Genomic DNA, 13,025 nt, shown 5'->3' on the forward strand with positions numbered 1-13,025 from the left:
CCTTATTTCTGTGTAGATTTTGAAACCTCACTCTATCTGAAAATTCTGTCTATCTTTTTTGCCCAGCCCAATTTTAAGTGTATAGGCAAAAGTGAATACTGCAGATGCTGGAGATCCTGGTAAAGATTAGAGTGGTGCTGGAAAAGCACAGCAGCTCAGTCAGCATCCGAGGAGCAGGAAAATCAACGTTTTAGGCAAAAGCCCTTCATCGGGAAAGTTCAGGCTTTTTCAACTGCTGTACTTTTTCAGCATCACTCTAACAGTTTGTGTATCCCAATCCAATAAAACAAATCCATTTTTGCTTTATCCCCCAACATTATTCAGTCCTACATGAATTGAAACACTAGATACTGCAAAGGCTTTGGGCCCTGCCAACATTCCGGCATTAGTACTGAAGATTTGTGCTCTGGAACTTGCCTCACCCCCTAGCCAAACTATTCCACATCAACCTGACAATGTGGCAAATTGCTCAAGTATGTCCTGTGTGCATGCACAGCAGGACAAATCCAACCACTACCTCAGCAATAACCTGTTCACTAATGCCCAGATTGGTTCCCATCAGTGCCAATCAGCCCTGGACCTCATTACAACCTTGTTTCAAAATTGACAAAAGAACTGAGCTTCCAAGAGAAGGTGAGAATGACTGTCCTTGATGTCAAGGACACGTCTGACTTGTGTGATATCTTTGCTCCAGGGCATCTCTGGATTCAGACGAGATGGCTTGAAATCATTTTGAGATCTTCAAAGCTTAGAAAGAATAACATGTTCTTTCCTATTCCTAACTGGTTGTGTTGATTTTTGTGGTCTGCACCTTTTTTTTTAAAATGTTTCAGTGTGAAATGAAATTCACTGGAAATTCACCTGTATCCAAGTTTGTGAGAAGATTTGTAGCTTGGGTGCTCGATGTTGTGGTTCTATTCGCCGAGCTCGGAATTTGTGTTGCAGGCGTTTCGTCCCCTGTCTAGGTGACCTCCTCAGTGCTTGGGAGCCTCCTGTGAAGCGCTTCTGTGATGTTTCCTCTGGCATTTATAGTGGTTTGTCTCTGCCACTTCCGGTTGTCAGTTGCAGTGGTCAGTATATTGGGTCCAGGTCGATGTGCTGATTGATTGAATCAGTGGATGAGTGCCATGTCTCTAGGAATTCCCTAGCTGTTCTGTTTGACTTGTCCTATAATAGTAGTGTTGTCCTTTGGGCTGTGGCATGTCCTCGTCCCGTTGTCTTTCCCTTGGGCATCTGTTGATGAAATTGTGTGTGTATCCGTTTTTGGCAAATACGTTGTATAGGTGTTCTTTTTCCTCTTTTTGCAGTTCTGGTGTACTGCAGTATATTGTGGCCCTTTTGAACAGTGTCTTGATGCAACTTGTGTGTGTGCGTGTTGGGGTGGTTGCTTTCGTACTTCAGGGCTTGGTCTGTGTGTGCAGCTTTCCTGTATACCTTTGTGGTGAATTCTCCATTTGGTGTTCTCTGTACCACCATGTCTAGGAATGGGAGTTGGTTGTCCTTTTCTTCCTCTCTAGTGAATCGGATTCCTGTGAGTGTGGCGTTGATGATCCAGTGTGTGTTCTCTCTTTCTGTATTTTTAATGATTACAAAGGTGTCAACTACATATCTGACCCAGAGTTTGGGTCGAATTTGCAGTAAGACTGTTTGTTATAATTTTTGCATTAACGCTTCTGCTATGAGTCCAGAGATGGGTGAGCCCATGGGTGTGCTGCTGATTTGTTCATATATTTGGTTGTTGAATGTGAAGTGTGTTGTGAGGCACAAGTCCAGTAGTTTGAGTATGTAGTCTTTGTTGAGAGGTTCACTGTCCTGTTGTCTGTTCTGTATGTCCAGCAGGTTGATTATTGTTTCTCTGGCTCGGGGTTTGTTGATAGAGGATACCCATGCAATTTCATCAACAGATGCCTAAGGGAAAGACGATGGAACGAGGACATGCCGCAACCAAAGGACTAGCCACACTACCATACATCAAGAGCATTTCCAAACTGATAGCCAGACTATTGCGACCACTAGGACTCATAACAGCACACAAACCAGCAGCCACTCTCAGACAACAACTCACCAGAACGAAGGACCCAATACCAAGCATAAGCAAAACAAACGTAGTGTACAAAATCCCATGCAGGGACTGCACAAAACACTACATGGGACAAACAGGAAGACAGCTAACAATCCGCATCCATGAACATCAACTAGCCACGAAACAACACGACCAGCTATCCTTAGTAGCCACACACGCAAATGACAAGCAACGTGAATTCGACTGGGGCAGCACTACTATTATAGGACAAGCCAAACCGAGAACAGCCAGGGAATTCCAATTAATAAGCACATCGACCTGGACCCAATATACCGACCACTGCAACGGACAGCTGGAGCTGACAACCAGAAGTGGCAGAGACAACCACTATAAATGCTGGAGGAAACATCAAAGAAGCGCTTCACAGGAGGCTCCCAAGCACTGAGGATGTCACCCAGACAGGGAACAAAACGTCTGCAACACAAATTCCCAGCTCGGCAAACAAAACCACAGCATTCACCTGTATCATTTGGATGTAGTGTTTCACAGGAGCAACGTTTTAAAGCAAAAACAGAAATTGCACATTTAGAACTGAAGGGCCCCGGGACCCAAAACATTAACTCTGCTTTCTGTCCACAGATGCCACCAGACCTGCTAAGTTTCTCCAGCATTTTGTTTCAGATTTCCAGTATCTGCAGTTCTATCTTTTAACTAATGCTATATTTGTATTGTTTTGCATAAATTACTTATGCTACTGGAATCAAACAAATGAAAAGGTGCTATTTCTTGATTTGTCCTCAATTTATAAATTCTCCATCCTTGAAGCTCATCTGTTATATTGAGCCATCTTGACATTGCAACAATATTTGTCTTTAAGCTGAACAAAATCTGTGGTATATGGGTATACTGCACTGTTAGAAATAATGTAATTTATTCATCTGTCAGGAATTGAGATTTTTTTAAAAAAAGGCCAAGACGACGATCAGGGTCCTCTTTGCTGAGGCTGTTTTTGATTTTTTTTCTTATCTCTAGAGGATGCCAGCCCCTATCAGACTGAGGGAGCTAATCCGGACTATCCGGACAGCCAGGACTCAAGCTGAGGAGCGTGAGATGATACAGAAGGAATGTGCTTCAATTCGATCTTCATTCAGGGAAGAAGATAATACTTACCGCTGTCGAAATGTCGCAAAACTACTGTACATGCACATGTTAGGATATCCTGCACACTTTGGTCAGGTAAACTGCAAATGTTATCTTTTCCTTTTATTTTATGAAACCTTTAGAAGAAAATGTCACTATGTTTAAATTAGTTGTCAAGTAGATGAGCAGCCCAGACCAAAGAGGCATCGCATTCAATATCCGGCATATATTAACTAACTTTTGACTGGGGAACTTTGGGGCTGTTATAATTATTTATATTCCCGTGTGTTTGTGGAAGCAAAAATACCCATAGTTCTTGTTTGCTGCTTAACAGATTGATGGAGTGGGCAGATATATAGCAAATTAAATTCAGTACAAGAGTGAGTTGATGCATTTGGGAAGGATAAAAAGGAAACAATCCAACCTAACTAGTACTACTTGAAAGGGGGTTCCAGAGCAGCAAAACCCGATGGTGTTTATGCACAAGTGTATGAATGGTCAGTGGACACTTGCTAAGATGGTTAATAAAGATTTGATAGAAATCTTAAATTTATGAAGGGTAGACAGGTGAAGTGAAGCTGCCTCCTCTAGCAGGATGGTTGATAATTAAAGATTTAAGTTGATTTTGCAAAAATGAACTAAAAGTAATGGTGCTGTACGAGTTTATGAAAACTGCCTTCAGGTGTCGATATAAGTTACAGACCGTATGTTTTAACACATTGAAAATGTACATTATTTGTGCAAAGGAGGAATATTGGCGTTTAGGTTTTGCAGTAAGCAGTAATTTATCCTGAAATTGGTGCAATGTGAGCTTTATGTATGAGACATTGCCCCTTAAATTCTATTCTTTTTGAATTATTTGTAATTTTTTTTGGCTGAGTGGATTTAACACTTCAGTAGATTTTTGACACTATCCAAGTACTCTCTAGAAGTGATTGAAACTCATCATTGTAGCATTCGTGATTTAACCTTTGTTATTTTAAACCTCTTTGTTTTTAAAATGATTTATTGATCTTCCAGGCAGCCCCTCATGCAAGTTAGAAATAGCAAAACGTGTGTAAATTTAACTGGTGCAGATTTACCTGCACGGTATTATATATCAGCTCGCAGAATTGACTTCCAAGTATAACCAAAAGTAAATCTAATCAGGAGGGTATCGATTTCCCCTTTCTAAGATTTCTCTCAAGTGGTCTATTTTACCTTAACAAAAGAATGAATGTAACAACTAAATTTGGCTTGGTGAGGTCACAGTCATAAAGATAGCAAAGAAAAATGTGCTTTGGCCCTTTTCAGGCAGTGAGTTACAGATTCCCATCAACCTCTGGGTCAAAAATCATTTCTTTGCAACCTTTTAAACCTTCTCTTGAATCTATGCCTTCTGGCCATTGATACTTACACCCCAGTGGAAAAGTCTCCTCTTGTCTTTCCTAACTATTTCACCCCCTGTATACATCTCAATCATGTCCACTCTGCCTAGTCTATGCAATCCCTCTTAAATTCTCCAGCTCAGGCAATGTTCTGGTAAATCTTCTCTGCATCTCCTCGTGCAATCACATCCATAGCAAACATATTATACAGTTTCAGCATAACCTCCCTGCTTGGCTAATAAAGGCAAGTATCCCATACTTTTCCTTAACCACTTTATCTACCTGTCTCACTCCCTTAAGATTTGATGATCCCTCTAATCCTTAGTGTTCCCCAGGTTCCTACTGTTATCCTTTTTTTTGTCCTGAAGAAGTTCATTGCCTCTGACTTATTTAGGTTGAATTCTATTTGCCATCGACCAGCTCACCCAACCAGCCCATATGCATCCTTCTGTGATATAAGGCTTTTCTCCTCGCTATTTACCACGTTTACCTATCTTGTACATCTGCAAATTTGTTGGTTAGCTCCCCTACATTCAAGTCTATCATTATGCATACCATAAACAGTAAGGTCGGCAGCACTTGCACAGGCTTCTAGTCACACAAACACACCTCCATCATCACTACTTTCCTGCCACTCAGCCAATTAGCCAAATGTTCTTGGCTCCCATGAGCTGTTATCTTCAATATCAGTCTCCCATGCGAGACCTTGTCAAAATTCTTAGTAAAGTCCAAGCAGACTCTGTCAAATGCATTGTCCTCATCTACTTGGTTACCTCCTGAAAAATTCAATCAAATTTGCCAGACATGACCTCCCCTTGAAACCACGCTGACTTTATTGATTAATCTGTGCCTCTCCAAATGCAGATTAATTATATCACTCAAAATTACTTCCAGTGGAGTTCCCATCTCTGACATTAGACTGGCCTGTTAACAAATTACTTTGAGCTTGAATTTGCTTTGCTCCTCCTTAGTCTTTAATGTCAAAATTGTCTTTGTAAAATATCTTGTCTTTCTTCGCTACAGTTGGAGTGCCTAAAGCTGATTGCCTCTCAGAAATTTACAGACAAACGGATTGGTTATCTTGGTGCTATGTTGTTGCTTGATGAAAGGCAAGATGTACACTTGCTCATGACAAACTGTATTAAAAAGTAAGTACTATTCTGAAATAGTAAATTAATTTAATATTGTGGTTAGCAGCCAGTTGTATATATTTTATTTCAATAAATGGTTGAACACTGAAGTTCTGAAAGCAGCTTTAAAAGCAAATTGAAACTTCGTGTTATTGAGAATGTGTATGAACAGATAGAGAAAGAGTTAAGTTCAGGGTTGTGGGACAAAGGCTCAGCTAACATGACTTTGACTAGATATGAACTTGCAGTAAATGAAGAGGTGCTGGAGGCAAGAGTTGGTTTAACGAGGTGAAGAACATCCAAAGTGTAATGCCAGTTAATGAGGTGAAGAACATCTATTGTATAATGCTAGGTGGCTTAATCTTTACTGTTGATGCTCATTGATTGTAACGGTCACCCAATCAATATAGATGTTGCCTTATTTGGATGATGCTCCCTGTAAGTGACTTATATAATTCCTTAAGATTCTGCTGTTCAGAGAAGACAGAACTCCTGTCTTTTTGTATGTGGGCATTCGCACGCTCTCCATGGAGCGGAATAAAAGTAAAGAAAGTAGAGCCATACATTGTCTGTTTGCTTTGACTTGTACAGGGATACGGAAACGGGACTACACTGTTGTTCTAAAATTAGTTTTAATTTGCAATATTCATGTTTTTAATCATTTATTGATCTTGTCTTTCTAAGACAAGGTTTTAATATTTTAATTTAGTCTGGCTGCTCCTTTGCATTTAGTATCTCCACCTAATGTCAGTCAGTTGGTTATATTTTGATAGTTTGTCAAAAGATCTTAATACTGAGAAGATTACAATAATTGCATGCTACACAAATTGCGTTCCTAAATCTTCTGTTCAAGTACATAAATGCTTCCGATCAAGTCAGCTTACCAATTTATGGATTATTAAGGCTGTTTACACGCAAGTTTTAATTGGAACATATGACAATACACTTGAGCTTGAAGACTGATTATCTTCACTGTGCAGTTTTGGCACTTATCTATTTGATAGATGCATGGTGCCCCTGTTATTGTCATAAGCCAGGTGAACTGTACCAGATATTGATACCATGGACCTGAGAATACTGAGTGAAATAAAGGTAAAAATTACTGCAGTACTGGACATAACCCTCCAATTCCCTCCAGCACAGGAATGGTGCTAGAGGACTGGAGAATTGCAGATGTTCTGTTGCACAAGAATGGAAGGATAATTTCAGGATAGCAGGCCAGTTACTTTAATCTCTGAGAAAGTTTTATAGGGGCATAATCTTGGTCAAAGTGATTGGTTACTTGGACATTGATTAAAGAAAGCCAGCAAGCTTTGGTGAAGACAAATTTTGTTTAACTAAAGTTTTTTGATAAAGTAACAGAGCAGGTTGAGTGTAAGATGGTCGATCTGGTCTACAAGTGCCTTCAAAAAGATGTTTGAGCAGGTGACATGTAAAGTTCACAGTCCACAGGAAACAAATTAGTGGAAATGTGGATATGCAGTACTTCTGCATTTCTTGGTGTATGTCATTATCTTAGAACTGTACGTAGAGAGCGCAATTTCCAAACGTGTTCTGGAGACAAAATTCTGAAGTAATAGCGAAAAATGAAAAGGATACTGATAAACATTGTTGCAATGTCCATAGTCTAATTACAAGGAAATGAATTTTCCAACAAGGACAAGATTAAGGCTTTTATTGTAACAGAGCTGAAAAATGTGTTGTTGGAAAAGCGCAGCAGGTCAGGCGGCATCCAAGGAGCAGGAGAATCGACGTTTCGGGCATAAGCCCTTTTATTGTAACAACCAAGCTAAAATCAGCATTGCTGTCTGTTAGTTATAGTTAATCTAATACATAACTTTAAAGGAGACAGTAATTTTCACATTAACTAATACGACAAAATGTTTTATTGAAATCCTTTTCATTGTGTTCCATATTTCAACAAATATGTAGCATTACAGCAATATCCTCATCGGATCCCAGTTCTACATTGGAGTTTAACCTTCTCCACCCTTTCACTAGGTCAAAACTTAGTTTTGTATGAAATGACACTATTTCCTTAAACCAAGCAATAACTTTCCTTTTGAAAACTGCCACCCTGCCTGATATGGATTTCCATTTGAGTTTCTCGCCCTATGGCACCAGATCCTGTTAGCACATCTTTACTTTAACGTTGTATTTCAACTCTTCTGTTCATGACAACATGAAGACGAGATAAATGGGTCAGTGGAATGCATGGACACATAGTAGACAATTCTATGCAGAGAAATGAAGTGATAGGGGAAGGTTACAGCCTACTGGTATTATCACTAGACTTAATTGGGAAACTCAGCTTCTATTTTGGGGACCAGGGTTCAAATCTCACCATGACGAATGGTGGAGTTTAAATTTTAATGAGTTTTGAGAAGATTTAAGGTTGAGTTTCTGGATTAGGTTTGCTCACTGAGCTGGGAGGTTCATTTCCAGACGCTTTGTCACCCTATGAGGTAACATCTTCAGTGGGCCTCGGGGGAAGCACTGGACATGATTCCTGTTTTCTGTTTATGTACACTGCTTCGCCAGAGGCCCACTGAAGACGTTATGTAGTAGGGTGAGGAATCATCTGGATTTGAATTTAATTTTAAAAATCTGGAACGAAGAATATACTGATGACCATGAAACCATTGTTGTTTGATGGAAAATCCATCTGGTTCAGTAATATTCTTCACAGAAGAAAATCTGACATCTGGCTTATGTGGGACTCCAGAGTCATAAGTGGTTGACTCTTAACTACTCTCTGGGCACTTTAGGAATGGGTAGTGAATGCTTAGTCAGCTGTACCCACATCGTGTGAATGAATTAAAAACATTATTATTAGTAAGGGCAAGGAGAAATGTAACGAATACAATTCAAAACAGTGGGATAGGTGTGGTGCAATGGTAGTCTCCTACTCTGGTTCACGAGACCTGGGTTTGCTCTACTTGTTCTGGAGGTGTATAATAGCCTCTCTGAGCAGTTAGTTAGGAAACAGTGCATTTCTAAAGGAGTCGTGGAGACCTAGGCGTGTCTTTGCACAAATCATTGAAAGGTTGAGAAAGCAATTCAGTTAGTGGTTAGCACTGCTGCCTCACAGCGCCTGAGACCCGGGTTCAATTCCTGACTCAGGCGACTGACTGTGTGGAGTTTGCACGTTCTCCCCGTGTCTGCGTGGGTTTCCTCCGGGTGCTCCGGTTTCCTCCCACAGTCCAAAGATGTGCGGGTCAGGTGAATTGGCCATGCTAAATTGCCCGTAGTGTTAGGTAAGGGGTAAATGTAGGGGTATGGGTGGGTTGCGCTTCGGAGGGTTGGTGTGGACTTGTTGGGCCGAAGGGCCTGTTTCTACACTGTAAGTAATCTAACCTAATCTAATCTAATCTCATACTTTATAAAGAGACAGGAAGAAAAAATGCAAGGAAGGTTTATGCACCTTTTTATAAAAAGTTTTGACAGTAACTCAAGTATGAAGTCCAATTTTGCGCATCACACTATAGGAGTATATAACACATTTGAGAGGGTGCAAAAGCAGTTCATGCGATGTTCCAGGAATGAGGAGCTTCAGTTACATGGATTGTAAAAGCTGAGGTTTATCTGAAAGTGAGGGAGGTTAAAAGACTAAAAAACCCTCAGATTCAGGAGAGGTTTATATGGAGTAGTTAGGAGAAACTGTTCCTGTTAATAGAAGTTGAAGAGTGTGGTGCTGAAAAAACAGCAACTGAGGAGCAGGTGAATCGATATTTCGGGCCTTCATCGGCCCTTCCTGATGAGGGGCTAATGTCCAAAGCGTCAATTCTCTTGCTCGGCTGCTGCCTGTCTGGCTGTGCTTTTCCAGCACCATACTCTGATTTCCAGCATCTACAGTCCTCACTTTCCCCCTGTTAACAAGTGTCAAGAACCAGATTGTACCAACGTGAGGGTTTAACCAAATGTGACACAAGGTTAAAAGCAAATTACTACGGATGCTGGAATCTGAAACCAAAAGAGAAAATGCTGGAAAATCTCAGCAGGTCTGGCAGCAACTGTAAGGAGAGAAAAGAGCTGACGTTTAGAGTCTAACTGACCCTTTGTCAAAGCTTTGACAAAGAGTCAGTTAGACTCGAAACGTGACAAGGTTAAGCTTTTCACCCGCAAGTGATTTAGATCTGGAATCCATTACATGTATGTATGGCAGAGACTTGTGACTTCAAAGCAGATTTTGATATATATCTTGTGAAATTTGCAAGGCAACAAGAGGTGGTGAAGTGGAATGATTTGCTCTTGCGGCGAGTATGCACAGATGTGCTGGGATAATTGTCTTCTCTTGTCACATGTTTACCTCGCCAACTTGTTGGCCGATGATTACTGGGTTTGCATCCTATTTTTTTAAAAACAGTGGTGTAACCGTTACACTTCTCCAATCCTTGGACGCTTCCATAATGACTAAGCAGAACTGATAGATTGTACCCAACAAATATCAAAATATGTATTTTTTTCTTTAGCTTTTCCAGCAACTGTCTTTCAAGGGCTCTTCATTTCTCATTTTTATCATTAGATAATGCAGCCATGTAGTAGGATTACCTTCTGCCTTTGTGTTGACATATGGGACCTGAGCAGAATTAAAGGAATTCAACAATATCCTCAATTAATACTGCTCCATTAAACTTAAACTATGATACACTAGGAAAGTGTTAATTGTCTTGGCGCCACAGTTAAAACTGGTGTGAGATAGCAAGAATAAGTTAGTGGCAAATACTCTTTGAAAAGAGTAAATGGCACACTTGTAGAGGAAAAAAAAATCAAACATGCTTCTCATAGACAAGTGATTGCATGTTTATTTCTAAAGTACTGCAAGTAATTCATGAGTGAGCTATTTTTGAGATCTGATAGTTAAATGCAATACTGAATGAAATAAAATTGTGGTAAATGGACAATGTTCATTTCAATAGTATCCTCTCTTTCCTTGTTTAAAAGGTTCAAAGCTACCCTCTCCACCCTGACCACCACTGCCCCAACCTCCTGGGATGTCTTGGCACCCCCACTCAGTAGCCATGGTCTTGTCCCATACCCATGATACCTTTACTCTCAGCCACTTCCCACCCACCTGTGCCCCTCATCTGCTGCTATTCTTTCAGCTGTAGGCTGGATTGATTGATTTTGATGCCTTGATTTAATGAATCATTCAAAGAGCAGCATCTTCAATGCAGCACTTCCTTCAGATTGTGCTCAACTTTCTGGAGTTTACTTGAATTCACAATCTGGTAGTCCGTTGAGAGGTTATCCTATACCTGAAGGCTTTCTGTGCCTTACTATGTGTATAGGCAGTTGCATGTTTAAAAAGAAGTGCTTTCAGCAAATAGTATATGAGCTTGTAATAACATGATCTAGGGCAGATCAATTTTTAAGCATCTTGGTGGTTTCGTATTCTGTGCTGGGGCATCATGAGAGGAATGAGCATGTAACCACAATTCCCCCTCAATGTCTCCATCGCACTACAACAGAATTGCAGTGACATGGGTGTAGTTTTACGACCAAGAGACTGTTGTGAACTCTGTTTCTTCGTGATATAATTATAAGCCAAAATCCTAAAGGAAAAGGGAAGAGATGTTGAAGCTAAACTGAAAGTAAGCCAGGTTTTAATTCTAGTTTCAAAGTGTGGCACTGGAAAAACTCAGCAGGTCCGGAAGCATCCAAGGAGCAGGAGAGTCAACGTTTTGGTTATAAGCCTTTTATCAGGAATGTCATTTTAGTTTTAATTTTAATTGATATTGACAGAAATAATGTTTTTCATCAAATGTCTTTCCATTTTAACTTGTGTTTTTGAGTTTGCCAAAAATGTTAAACTCCAATTATAGCTGAGAATATATTTTGACAAGAAGCAATTGTTGGGAAGTCCTGTTGAGGTTGAACAGAACGTTAGTGGGGTCTTCTCTAGAATGTTGTGACCGGTCCTGGTCGCACATTTGTAGCAAGGGTATTATCAAGCTGGAGAGAGTTCAGAAGAGATTTACCAAAGACATGAGGCAATTTTTCTTTTATGTAAAGAGGGTGGTTTGCATGTGGAATGAATTTCCTGAGTGGTGGATGTGGGTACAATTCTGGGTAGATGAATGATAGCAAGGGTATGAAGTGATGTGGGCCGCAAGCAGGAAGATGAGACTAGTTTAGTTTGGGATTATGTTTCGGCATGAACTGTTTGGACTTAGAGCTATTCAGAATGGAACAGAATCTTATGTCCATTATTGTAAAACTGCATCATGGCTCAAAAATCCATGTCTTTTTCAAACTGCTTGCAGTGACCTGAACCACAATACTCAGTATGTGCAGGGCTTGGCACTCTGCACTCTTGGCTGTATGGGATCATCAGAAATGTGTAGAGATCTTGCAGGTGAAGTGGAAAAGCTACTGAAGACATCAAACTCTTACTTGAGGAAGAAGGTAAACAAATTTTATATTAGTTTTACTGATGCCTTTTCAAATACATTTACATGTGCTATTGTATCAGTTGCAGATCTGAATTGTTGCAGGTAGGCAGACTAAAATTGAAGTCAGGCCCAGAACAACAAGGATTAAAGTGGCAATTGTTTTCCAGAAGAATGCAACTTTGACTCCCCTTTTGGATTTGACTTTTAATTTAACCTGACGTAAACTGCTGATCTTAGGAATGAAAGTTCTTCATTTAAATGTAAATCAATTTTTTTGCCCTGGTTTAAATGTATGTATTTATCACACCTTTTTAAGAGAATTTACACCACCAGTCTTCTAATTAATCATCTGTTTAGAAAAAAAAACTATGATAACAGGTTTGTAGGTTCAGGATAAACTGTTTCAATTATCTCTCTCAAACTGCAGAGGTAACTGGAAAGTAACAGAATAAATCGACAAGGAAAGAGTCGTGAATTCTATGTTGAGAAAATTATGGGATACAGTGGAAACTCGATTATCTGAATGAGATGGGCGGGCACTATTTTGTTTGGATAATTGATTTATTCGGAAAATCGATTTTAAATGCCTTTACTCTGGGGCTCAGAGTTTTAAAGTCTGCTCCCCATTCAGGAAACTAGTAGCAGCAGCTCACATTTGTGCAACACCCTGCCCCCGAACCCTGTCCAGTCCCGCCCCCAGCCTCCCAAACCTGTCCAACCCGCCACCTAGCAAAAAGTGCGCGAGGCCCCATCCCAACACAGCTCCTGCCACCCCTTTGACCACCCAGCCGCCCCCCCCCCCCAAAAAAAAATTGGTAAGTCTATAAATAGCGCACAGGCACAACTTCATTCTGCAACTTTTTGACCGGTTCCATGTTTTCCCTGTATAGGATAAAGTGATGTAATATCCATGGAGTTGATGGTAAGTGAATACTTTAAGGGAGATCATGGAAACTTAGCAAGATGTTGT

The 13,025-nt window shown here is 40.2% G+C and overlaps 1 protein-coding gene across 1 annotated transcript in view; it reads left to right on the forward strand.

Moving 5' to 3' along the window:
* The window catches only part of ap1g1 (adaptor related protein complex 1 subunit gamma 1), a 113,540-nt gene that overhangs the window by 17,363 nt on the left and 83,152 nt on the right, over positions 1–13,025 (forward strand). The window contains exons 2-4 of the mRNA XM_060838070.1: positions 3,056–3,259; positions 5,554–5,678; positions 11,927–12,068. Of these exons, the coding sequence (XP_060694053.1) occupies positions 3,059–3,259; positions 5,554–5,678; positions 11,927–12,068 (468 nt within the window). The 5' untranslated portion in view covers positions 3,056–3,058. The remainder of the gene's footprint in view (positions 1–3,055; positions 3,260–5,553; positions 5,679–11,926; positions 12,069–13,025) is intronic.

This window comes from Hemiscyllium ocellatum, chromosome 17 (genome assembly GCF_020745735.1).
Source record: "Hemiscyllium ocellatum isolate sHemOce1 chromosome 17, sHemOce1.pat.X.cur, whole genome shotgun sequence".
Lineage (NCBI taxonomy): Eukaryota > Metazoa > Chordata > Chondrichthyes > Orectolobiformes > Hemiscylliidae > Hemiscyllium > Hemiscyllium ocellatum.